The sequence below is a fragment of the Falco peregrinus genome, chromosome 5 (genome assembly GCF_023634155.1).
Source record: "Falco peregrinus isolate bFalPer1 chromosome 5, bFalPer1.pri, whole genome shotgun sequence".
Lineage (NCBI taxonomy): Eukaryota > Metazoa > Chordata > Aves > Falconiformes > Falconidae > Falco > Falco peregrinus.
Window position 1 is genome coordinate 5,434,309 of NC_073725.1, and position 11,681 is coordinate 5,445,989.

The 11,681-nt window shown below is 55.0% G+C and overlaps 3 protein-coding genes across 3 annotated transcripts; 1 reads left to right on the forward strand and 2 right to left on the reverse strand.

Annotated features, from left to right (window-relative positions):
• Window positions 1–685: 685 nt before the first annotated feature.
• On the reverse strand, window positions 686–3,318 carry HOXA1 (homeobox A1). Its single transcript, XM_055806546.1, has 2 exons — window positions 2,552–3,318; window positions 686–2,137 (listed from the first exon to the last, which is right to left on the reverse strand). Exons 1-2 carry the CDS (start codon window positions 3,168–3,170, stop codon window positions 1,782–1,784), a joined length of 975 nt encoding a protein of 324 aa, XP_055662521.1. The 5' UTR covers window positions 3,171–3,318; the 3' UTR covers window positions 686–1,781.
• Window positions 3,266–7,278, forward strand: LOC114012096 (methyl-CpG-binding domain protein 2-like). The gene is made up of 2 exons (XM_055803651.1): window positions 3,266–3,606; window positions 6,881–7,278. Exons 1-2 carry the CDS (start codon window positions 3,266–3,268, stop codon window positions 6,915–6,917), a joined length of 378 nt encoding a protein of 125 aa, XP_055659626.1. The 3' UTR covers window positions 6,918–7,278.
• Window positions 7,279–7,779: 501 nt separating this feature from the next.
• HOXA2 (homeobox A2) lies at window positions 7,780–10,767 on the reverse strand. Its single transcript, XM_055806545.1, has 2 exons — window positions 9,237–10,767; window positions 7,780–8,551 (listed from the first exon to the last, which is right to left on the reverse strand). Exons 1-2 carry the CDS (start codon window positions 9,616–9,618, stop codon window positions 7,803–7,805), a joined length of 1,131 nt encoding a protein of 376 aa, XP_055662520.1. The 5' UTR covers window positions 9,619–10,767; the 3' UTR covers window positions 7,780–7,802.
• Between the last annotated feature and the right edge of the window lie 914 nt (window positions 10,768–11,681).

Sequence of the window (11,681 nt, forward strand, 5' to 3'; positions counted from 1 at the left end):
TACCTGGGACTGCTTGCTCTTTTTCCCGAGGGAAAAAAAAAAAAAAGAAAAAGAAAAAAGAAAGAAAAAAAAAAAAAAAGAAGGGGGTTGGGGGGTGCAAAATGGGTTGGAGTTCATGCCAGAAGCACACTGCTAGGGACCTGGGAGCCGTCTCCCACGCTGGCACCCATCAGCCACTGGGGATGGCACCCGGGGCGGCGGGAGAGGGAAGCCCAGCTTAGTCCCCGGGCTAATTAAATGTGCAGCCCTCGGCGAGAGGCCTGGGATGCAAGGAAAGACTTGCTGAAGACAGTTTCTGCTTTTGAAGGGTGCTCTGTTTATATAAGTGTCAACATCCATCCCGAGGTGAAAAGGTTAGCACTTGACCCAGGAAGTTCTCATCTTTGGCTTCAGAGATAGATCAGGATTATATGGAGGAGGGAGAGGAGGGCCTTATATTTTCTAAAAATAATATTATTTGAGCATAGGAAAGGAAGAAGCTTTGTGTTATGAGTCAGGCTGGGCAACCAGAGCTCTGACCCCGGCAAAACATGAAGGGTAACACTGGGAGACTCTTCCTCCCTTTCCCTCCTTGGAAAGGCCCCAGCCGTGGAAAATAAAGGAAACCAAACTGCTGAGCCCAGCCTGTGACTCAGCGCTGACGTCACGCAGAGGTAGGCAGATGAGAGCTACCTGAAAGTGGAATATATTTATTACAGACATTATAAGGACCCGTAAATCCTGCCCTGGCTTCCATCACTGGCGGAATCCCAGAGCCTTTCATGATTGTACAGAAAATCAGGACGACATTTCGTTCACATGTGACAACTGATAGAACTCAGTGTACTCGCAGTACAGCAAAGCACGGTGCATCATGCAATGGTCTGGACACCAACCACAGAAATTATACATTCATTTGGCCATTCGTCACATTCACAAGTATGTTGAAAAGACATCGAGTCTAACGGAGGGTTAATATGAAAATAGGAAGAGGTGAGGTCTTTTGGATGGTTATACCCTTCGGTTTGAGCATAATCCAACACAGCTTTCCAGGAGGGGAGGGAAGGGGGGGGGGCAAGCACACCGGGTCAGGTTTACAAAACCTAGTGCAATTGAAGCCTTGTTTGTCACATTTAAAGAAGTAGCGCTACTTTTTTGAGGTATCTGCTTGAGCTTAAGACTTTTACTTGATACGGTCATCAGCTTTACCAATACAAAAGTGAATCCAGTTTGGCGAATGCGCTCACCCTGCTTAACCTGATAATCGAAACATCATTTCTAGAAAAATCTGTAAAAAGATAAATCTCTCGGACAAAGTATTTACAAGCAACAAACTCATAGACACGAACAAAGAATACATTAAATTAAGGGGATGAAAGTCCTAGAAGTTGTGTAAACACTTGCAATAGTGCATCTCTTCGTGAGGTTATGTACCCTATATAACCTGTCTTTCACTCAGGGAAACTCGGAGGACCGTCCTTGCAGCAGAGGAGGGAGACCCTTACACATGTGCCAACACAGCTCCTCCAGAAGAAAGGGCTGGGGGTAGGGGGCGAAGGAACCCTGCCCTGGCACCGAGACGCCGGGATCTGGCGGCTGGGAGGCAAGCAGGCGGCGGAGCCGGCACCCCCGGGCGGGACGGCGGCGGGGAGTGGGGGGGGCGGGGGGGGGGGACGCCGGCGCTCCGGGACCTCTCGGGGACACCGACCGACCGACCGAGGGACCGACATGACCGCGGTGAACGGACGCGAGCTGCGCTGGCGGGGGCATCGCGACTGGCGGCCGTCGGCGCACGACGGGTCTCAGTTGGAGGCAGCGAGCGTGTCCGAGGCGGAGGAGGCGGGCGAGGCGCTGCAGGACGACGAGCAGGACTTCTCCGAGGACTCCTCCGTCTTCTCCTCGCAGCCCGTGGGGGTGGCGGGGGAGATGGGCAGCAGCCCTTCTTTCTCCCGTTTCTTTTGCTTCATCCGCCGGTTCTGGAACCAGATCTTCACCTGCGTCTCGTTGAGCTGGAGGGAGGCGGCGATTTCCACCCGCCTGGCCCTGGTCAGGTACTTGTTGAAATGGAACTCCTTCTCCAGCTCGGTCAGCTGCTTGGTGGTGAAGTTAGTTCTGACGGTGTTGGGCTGCCCCACGAAGCCGTATTCGCCAGCCTTGCCTGCGAGGGGACATGCAGCGGTAAGTAAGCGCAAATGATTTATAGGCGACGTAATCAATATGTCCACACCGGCTAAGCGATAGGGAGCAAGAACTTCTTAGGATAAGAGGGAAGCCCCGGCAGGGTGAGTGATGGAGTGCGAGGTGCTAAACCGGAGTCAGCCTCTAGTGTCAGAGGAAACTTGATAAGTGGTTTATGAATTACAAGAAATATGACCGCGGGAGAGGCGGAGAGGGGGAGTCGGGAGCACGCGGCGCTGGAAGCCAGCTCCGCGGGCAAACAGCTGCGGCTGCTCCCAGAGGTGCGGGCCGCCCTTCCTGCCCCGCACCCCGTGGGGCACCCCGCTTTCCCCGCACCTCAGGGCAAAGAGAGAGACGGGCGGCCCCCGCCCCGGCGCTCCCGGCGGCCACTGACCTGTTTTGGGTGGGTTTCTTTTCACTTTCATCCAGTCGAAGGTTTGCGCCGGCGGCGAGGTCTCGGCGGAGGGGGAGCGGGCGTTTGCCCGGTGCCCGGCGTGGAGGGGAGACAGGGCATGGTTGTAGGTGCCCAGGGGCAGGCTCTGCTGCTCCTGCCCGTAGGGGGGAGGCACGTACTGAGCGGGACCCCCCGCGTAGCCCTGGTGCGGGTGCGGGTGCTGCGCGCTGGCGGCGGCGGAGATGCTCCCCGAGTACACGGCGGGGGCGCAGGGGGGGAAGCCGCCGCCCAGCTCCGCGTCCTGCCCGAGGGGGTAGGGGCCGTACGTCGGTCCGAAGCCCTGCGCGCCGTAGGTCGGGCCACAGCTGGGGTGCGCGTAGGACACCCCCAGTCCGCCGTGGTGCTGGTAGGCGGCGGGCTGGGCCGAGGGGTGGTGGTGGTGGCGGTGGGGGCTGATGGGCACCCCGCGGCCCGCGAGGAAGCGGTCCTCCCCACTGCAGCTGCCGGCGCTGACGGCGCAGGGCTGGAAAGTTGTAATCCCGTGGTCGGGGTGGTAGGCGCGGGCGGCGCAGCCCCCCGCCTCGCCGCCGAGGACGGGGTACTCGAGGAAGGAGCTCATCCTCGCCGCGTCCCTCTGTCACGCCGCCACCGGGTCTTCAGCGTCCGGCGGGGCCGCGCCAACTTTCCCACTTCCTCCATGGGGCCGGCAGGAAAATGACACGAAGGTACAGGCAGCGGGCAGGCACGTGGGGGACGGCAGCCAATGGCTGCGGCGCCTGCGGGACTTTCTCGGCTCCTGCCGCTGATAGATCGCTGCGTCGGGGGCATTTAAACGCCGAGCGCTCCGACGGCGCGGCACGGCACGGCACCGCGGGGCAGGGCGGCGGCGGCCCCCCGGGGGGGCGGGGGGGGCCGGGCCGGGCCATCGCCCCGCCGCTGCCGCCGCCGCTGATGCTGCTGCCGCCGAGGTCCCGCCCGCCGGTTGAAGAGGGGAAGGCAGGAGAGACCCGGAGGCTGCGCCCGGCCCGCGGAGCCCAGCGGCTGTCCCCTCCAGGGTGAGTGCTGCTGCAGCGAGGGGGCCCCGGCGGGTCCCCTGCTGTCGGCGCTGTCAGGCTGGCGCTGGGCACCTCCGCGCCCCCCGCCCCCATCCCCCCCGGCCGGGGCCGCTGAATCCCCGGTACGGGGCGGGGGGGGATGGGGGGGGGGGGGGAAGGGAGGCGACGACAGCACTGGGAGAGTCAGCCCTGGGGACGGGGCTGTTGATGTGGTTGGGGACTGCTGCGGGGATGGGGATGGAGATAGGGACGGGGATGAGGATAAAGCGGAGGATGGAGATGGGGCCGAGGACACGGATGGGGATAAGGATGGGGATAGGAACAAGAGCAAGACATCTCGCTGGTCCTGCCCCGCCGCAGTCCCAGCGCGACGCCACGCCAAGAGTTAAAGGGGCTTGTCCAGCCGCATCACCAGGCGGCCGCGGACATTAGCATAGAAATGAGCCGCTTTTGGGACTGCCGGCCATTGTGCGCTCCCAGGCCCACCGGCCTCCCCCTGGTCCGCATCCCTGCTCCCCCCGCACCTCCGCCGGGCCCACCCGCGCCAGTACGGAGCTGGGATAGGGGAGGAGGAGCCGGGGGCAGGGGGACGGATGACTGGGCGGGGGCCGGCGGGCCCCGCAGCCCATCTGCTGGGTCCCCGCAGCGCCGCTGCAGCCCGCCCGCCCTGCGACCGGGCAGGGGGAAGACTGCCTGGAGTGCCGCGGGTCGCAGCCCGGCAACCCGGGGAGGCGGCCCGGGGCAGGGGCAGGGAGCGGCGGGAGGCGCAGGGCCCGCCGCCCCGGCCTCTTTGTCCCTGCGCTCCGCAGCCCGGGCCGGTAGTGGCGGGAGGTGGCAGATGGCCAGTGGCAGAGACGGCCCCAGGACCCTTGGGAACCGCGCTGAGCATCGACTCAAACCCACCCCTCCCCACCCCCACGGAAAAAAGAAAAAAGTGTCCGTGGATAGAGAAGGAGAGAGGACGGTGGGATGTGGGTTGCGACCTCATACTCGATTTACGTATGGGGAAAAGGCAAGGGGAAGTAAAGGCCGGGCATCCATCCATCCCGGGGCACCCAGCCGTCTGCAGGGAGAGAGGACGGCACCAACACGCTTCAAAGAGGCGTCCTGCGAAACGTGAACCCGGGGGACAGAAGGATGGAAAGTCATGTTCCCTGCCACCAGCCCCAGGAGGGGCTGCCGCCTTTATTTCTGCAGGTGCATTTCCAGCCGGCTCCTGCTGTTCCCTCTGTCCCTCTGTTCTCACGCTCGGTTCTTGCTTGTTTTGAAATCCAAAAGTGTCTTCTACCCCGCCACCTCTCCCAGCTCGCGAACACACAGAGAGACACAAATCCTCAAGCTCCTCCCTCCCACATGAACGACAACATCCTCCTCTAGGTGCAAAGCTCTCCTACCACTATATTAGGTCAGCCCTTATCCCATGCCACCTCCATGGCCTCTCTACTGCCAACCCAAACCCAAGGGCTGCCCTCTCCACCACGCGTCTATCCATATGCCTTCAGTACTTCTAATGGTTCTGATTTACCAGGCAGGCACGGATGGTTAAGGGCCCTCTAGAAAGGTTCAGTTTCTTAAACTCCAGGGGGGCGGGGTGGAAGACAAGAGCAACAACACTCCAGAGGCATTTATGGCATTATACTGCACCGATTTTGGCTATGGTTACAGCTGTAAACACATTTATTTCATTCTTGTAAACCAGTTATGATAAATACTGCATAACGCAGAGAAAAAAAGGCAGGCCGCTGGGACTGTTTACTAATAAAAGGGCTGGCATCTTTTCAGTGCTTTTTCAGCCAGCTAAGAAAAAAATATATATTTTACTATAAATAGAGCCGGTTTACCCTTCAATTCTGCTGAATCACAGCACCTCTCTTACAGTCTCCAGCATCCTGAAATCCTTTTTTCTCTCCCTTTTTCGTGCCATTGTCTTCTTTGTTGCATTGTCTCTGTGGCGGGTCTTTGGGGGTTTGCTGCCTGTACTGTGCGCGGGGGCAACACCACGAGAAGGGCCGGAGCAAAGGGGACGCCCATTCCCTCTGCCCGCAGGCCGGCCCGGCCCCTCCGCGGCCCTCCGCGGCTCCGCTCCGCGTTTCCTGCCCCCGGATTGGGGCCAAGGGGGCGATCCCGGCGCTTTAGGTTTTTCTGTGGGATTGTGCCCCCGATGTGGCCCCAGGGCTCACCGGGAGAATCGGAGGCGGCTCCTGCTCTCTGTATCCCCCCATTTGTTTAAATGGAGTTTAAATCTTGAAGCCTATTTTCCTCTTCTTCTTTTTTTTTTTTTTTTTTTTTTTTTTTAAGCATTGTCAGCATCCAGAAATCTGGGCACAAAAAAGAAACCTCAACCCGTACGTCCACGTTGTGGTCCAAATTAACCCAGTGGCAGAGGAGTTAAAATGCCGGTGAGGCTGCTCGCTTTCCGCAGGGACAGGGCTGGAGCAGAGGGAAGGAGAAAATGCAGGGCCGAGGTTTCGCTGCGTCCGCAGCTCAGCCAAGCTGTTGTTTTAAAAGAGCAATAAAAATGAATTATGACTAAACGCCTTCTCACTTAATGGTTTTAGACGGGGATCTCCAGCCCCGGCAAATACGTAAGAGGATTTTTATTTGTGCATGTGTTCCTGCAATTGATCTCTTTGATGACATTCTCATTCATAGAAAGAATTTGATTTATGACTTTCGGAAGAATTGCGTTCAGTCCTTCCAGCTATAATCCACGCATCCCAGCTCCACAACATGTTGCAGGGCTGGGAGACAGCACTCCCCGCATGGACGGCCAGCGGTGCACAGACCCCGCTCCAGCCCCACTCGCCTGTGTGGTGTTACCATACACTCACACGCACTCAGAGGCACACAGGGAGCCGCCACCGCACCCGCCCGGGATCCCCTGGCCCCGAAGCAGCAGAGCCCCGCTGGCATCTGTTGCTCAATTCCAGCCAGAAGGACGGGGCTCACTCTCCGCTTTGGCGTTCGGCAACGCCGCTAGCCGGATGGCAGGCAATTTGTTGGAGATTTCTGAAAGCCCATCTTTGCTGCCGCCAGCAGAGTGGGGAGCCCCTAGGAAGTTTTAACTTAAAGTCGGTATCCCCTTTTCCTTATCAGTCCTTCTCCCCGCAAGAAGGTTGAAACAGAAAAGATATCTCCGGCTGTGCCCCCGCACCGCCCCTCAAAAAGACCAAGTGGAGGGGCTGATTCCTCCCTACATGCTTTTTTTCCCCCTGTGTTTCTGCCACCCTTTTTAATTTACAGTCACTAACTTCTCCATTTCCTCTTTTTCTAGGGCTGATTTCTTGGACCGCTCAGCACGTAAGAAGTAACCAAGCGCATTCTCTGTGAGCTCTAATATTTTTTTAAGATATGCTTCCTGAAAAAGCTTGCTGGCTGCTAAGCACTACTTTCTAGAAAAACAGGATTGTTTCAAAAAAAAAAGCCTTTCGTGTGTGTAACAGGCTAGTTTCTGCAGGAGACACTTCTCCTACTGAGTCTCTTACGAGAAAGTGCTCGTTCATGCTTTTGTTACAGCTCACCATTTCCAAGCTTTGTATTCTCACAGGCATAAGATGCTACATTTATCCATTAAAAGGAAGAAGTCTTCATCAAAGATGCGAATGGTTTTAGTTTCTTTGGTTTGTTTTTTTTACCCTTGTGAGAACCCTTGCAATAAAGAATTTGAATGTGTTTTTCCTCTCTAATGAAAGTCCTAAATTACCAAAAGGGGAGAGCTCATAGTCAGAATGTTGGATTTTGATTATTAGTAAATTAATAGTAGAAGGGATGGGGAGAAAGACCCGTCATGTTACCAGTATTGAAAGGAGAGATAAAGAGAGAGGGAGAAAGAGAAAGAAAAAAGAGAAAGCTCCTTGTAGCAAACAAGAATTTATTCTACCAAAAATACTTATGACAACGCATCCTAATGCAATACAAAAATAAAAAGAAAGTGAAGATACAATTCCTATATGATCACTTTCTTACAGACCTCATATATTGCTTTCATAGAAGGACCTAGAATGTGGCTAGGTTAAAACTGAACACAACTAAAACTTCGTAAGAAACGGCAAAATGGCATAGCAGAGGGAGGTAACAAACAGAAAATACTGACCAGGAAAAGGGGGGAGGGGGGGAAATAAAATTAATTCACGGGAAAAAATAAAGAAGAATAAAGAGGAGAAAGCAGGACCCTTGGAGAGGACGTCTTTAATTTCTCAGTAATTCAGATGCTGCAAGTCAATTGTGGTGAGTGTGTCTGTGAAAAAGTCAAAACTGTCAGCAGAAATATCTACGGGACTGTCCAGAGATCCTGGCAAACTGGGGGAAACTGCATCTGAAAGCTGTAGGCAGGAATCTGTGGAGAAAACGTTGAAGTCCTGTAAAGAAGGGACATCTAGGGCCTCAGGACTGTCATTGTTCAGGCCAGCTGCACAGTTCTGGGCCATTGTTGAGAGGCAGTTTTGAACAGTGGGTGACTGATGTTGAAAATGTTTCAGATTTTTCTCATTGCTCGTTAAAGGCGAAACGGGGAAAGTTTGGGACTCGCCATTGTGCGCATTCTGCGCCTGCTGCTGGGAGAGGGCATTCTGCTGGAAAGCGTAGCCCTCCCGCTCCAAGAGCGCGCCGGAGACGTTGCTGAGGGCTTGCTCGAAGAGGGATTTCTCCTCCTCCTCCTCCTCCTCCGCCGCTTTCTCCGTGTCCTCTAGGCTCTTAAATTTCCCTTCGCTGTTTTGGTTCTCCTTGCACTGGGTCTGTCGCTTGTGCTTCATCCTCCTGTTCTGGAACCAGACTTTGACTTGTCTCTCAGTCAGATCCAGCAAGGCTGCAATCTCAACTCTCCTCGGTCTACAGAGATACTTGTTGAAATGAAATTCTTTCTCTAGCTCCAAAAGCTGGGTGTTGGTGTAAGCCGTCCTCAGCCGCCTAGATCCACTGCTACCGCTATCGGGGATTTCAAGGGGGTCTGTTAAAAAAGAAAAAAAAGAAAAAGAAAAACACCACCACCACACGCACACGCACCCCAAAGCACCATCGCCAGAACAGCGAAAGCAAAAACACACGCACGCACACCCAAAACAGATAAATGCACGGATTGAATTTCAGCACCCGAGCACATCGCATCCCCGGGGGTGGGGGATGGGGGGGAGTGCTCTCTCTGCACGTATGTGTCTATATCTATATGTCCATATAGCATAAAATAGCAACTGCAACAAAATGGCCGCCTTTGGATGCAGTAAACCCATTGTGTTACACTGCTGAGCGCCCGGTGCTGCGTGCCCCTCGGCCACCTCCGCAAAATTACTGCCTCCAGCTCCCCAACCTCCCCACACCAGAGCAAACTTTATATTAGCCATACCGCAATTTATAATTAATGCATCAGCTGCTTAGCTGAGCGGGAGCAATCTATCACTCTTCATTACTGTCAAATATCCTAACTCTAGAACGGCGAGACAAGAGGGGTCAGCTCCAACTCAAATAAATCATCCGGCATTAAGCAAGTTTGGGGAAAGTTTGGGTTTCCAGAGAGCCCCGCCAGCTCCGTCCTCCCCGCCCGCCCGCCCCTCCGCCTCGTCCCCCCGCGAAGCCGGGGGGATGCGGGGAGCCAAAAAAGCGGCCCGGCGGGGCCGGCGGCAAGTCTTTGGACTGACCTTTGTGGCTGAGGCAGGCAGGTCCAGCGGCTGAGGCGGAGGCCGAGGCGGGCGGCAGCGCGGATCGCTTGGACGCCTTTTTCTCTTTCATCCAGGGGTACTCCGGGGGCGGCGGGGCGCCGGCGGGGCCCGGGCTGCCGCTGCGGCCGCGGGGGCTCGCCTTGGGGCGACCGCCGCCGCTGTGGCGAGGGTGGCTGCCGGGGTTCAGGCTGGGGATGGTCTGCTCGAAAGGAGGAGGAATCAGTGTCGAGTGTGAAAGCGTCGAGTTCTTGATTGATGAACTTTGAAATGTATCACCGACAGGGGGAAAAGATGTCAGGCACTCAGCAAGCGATGGCTGGCTATTGATAAAACCGATCTCTCGCTCAAATGCGAAATTCATGGCCTTCAACTGGCAGCCCCCGCGGAGAAAAAGTTCCCTCGGATTCAGGGGGCTCGGGGGGGGGAAGGCCCAGGAAAAAGGAGAGAGAGGAGAAAAAAATATAGCATAGAAGATCGCTGGTGGGGTGTTTTTTTTCTAATTCACTGATTACAGCCGTATGGGGACCGTGCTACTATTAAACTATTGAATTCATGGAGACAAGGTTGAAATTGGACCGAATTGGCTGTCACATGATTGCCTCTGCCCAATGACAATTTGGGCTTTAATCAAAAGAAGCCACTGTCTGTTTGATTGATCCAAAAAAGTCGGGAAGGAACGCCTCATTGGGGGCCAGAAAGGCTTTATTTACACTTTTTTTAAAGAGGGAAATGATATCTCGAGTATCTATCCCCTTGGCGTCCTAATCTGAAATGATCGGGGGTGGGGGGGAGGGTGCGTGTGCGTGGATATGTTTGTGTGAGAGGCTGCGAGTGTGTGCGCGCGCGCGCGCGTGTGTGTGTGCGTGTGTGTGTGTGTGTGTGTGTGTGTGTGTGTGCGCGTGTGTGTGTGTGTGGCTGTCTGTCCTGCAGCCTGCTGCCTCCCTCGCCTCCACCCGCACACTCTTCTCTCATTGTTTGGGACTGTCAGGAAAACGCTTTGCACCTCACAAATCATTTAAGCACCTCAATCTGACGCCTTGAGTCATTAACAAAGTAATCCATTAATCTTCAAAGTTTTGACACCGCCAGGCCCCCGCATAAGAAGTTGCACCCAGGCAGGAGTCTGAAGCAGAGGGTCTTGATTTTTCCCTAGGAATACCACTTCCTCCAAAACTAGTTTCTCCTTCCCGACTCAGCCTCGATGGGCTCCTTTTTCTTTCCTGGGTTTTTTTCCCCCTTGTTTGCTCCTTTTTTCTTTCTTTCTTTTTTCCTTTTTTTTTTTTAACATTTTTTATTATTATTATTTTTTTGCTGGCTATCGGGTGTACAGTACGGAGAACAATTGGCCGCCGGTGCTGAGCCATTGTTTAACAGGATCTTCCTCAGCAACCTTGCTTCTAGGGGAAGAGTCACATAGGCAGCAGCCCTTGTGCTTCATGACTTCCCTCTCCAGTTGGCTTCCCGGGATTGGACCGTAAAACATAACCCTAGGAGTACCTCTCCGGGAGAGCCAAATCGCGAGGCTGCGAACGCGTCTGGCTATTGCCTCTTTTTTTTTTTAAAAAAAAAAAAAAAAAAAAAAAAAAACCAACAACAAAACAAATCCTATGCCTTAGCTTGCAAACGATACTCCCGTCTGCTGGCATAATTTGCTTAATAACCGTAGTAGGCTGGGTCTGGTGAGTATTTTCGATTACCAGGAAATATATGGGCTGGTAGCGGGTTTGTTTTCACGGGGCCAGGCAGAGCGAAAATGCTGCGGGGTTATGACTTGAGAGACGGCACTCGCCTCCGACGCTGGGCTCTCGCCGCCGCCGCCTCCAGTCGCCCCTGCTAGGTCGAGGCAAGTCCCGAATTTGGATGCTTTGGGCACAATTTTCCAACCAGACTGAGGCGAGAGGGAGAGCGATGACAATGATGGCCACAATCCCCAGCCTGATGAATCCTATGGTCACAGCCGCCCTGGGCAAGCCCGGACTGGGCTTGTCTTCCCGCGGAGCCCGGGGTGCCTGGCGGGGTGGGGTGCGCCGGGGGGCCGGGGGGTAAAGCGCTTCCGAGCCGCTCTCCGCGTCCTCAAGGAGCCAGAGATCATCGCCAGCGCGATGCGGTGCCGTCTCGCTTTATTTTCGGGGTTGCCAAAAAGGAGTCGGCAACCGTCTTCGTAATTAAAAAAAAAAAAAGAAAGAAAAAAAAAAGAAGAAGAAGAAAAAGAAGGGGAGGGGGAAGGAAACAAGACCTCAAGTACTCAGCGGATCAGTCTGTGTCCAGACTGCACGAAGTGCATTTTAAAAATCGGTTTTAAGTTAATGCACCCACAAGATGCAGCATATCTGCGAAGGCATTGGAGAGAGGGGGAGGGGAGGGGCCGGGAGGCTTTAAATGGGCTTTTTGGTGGTTGCTTGTTTAAATAAAATATAGAACGAG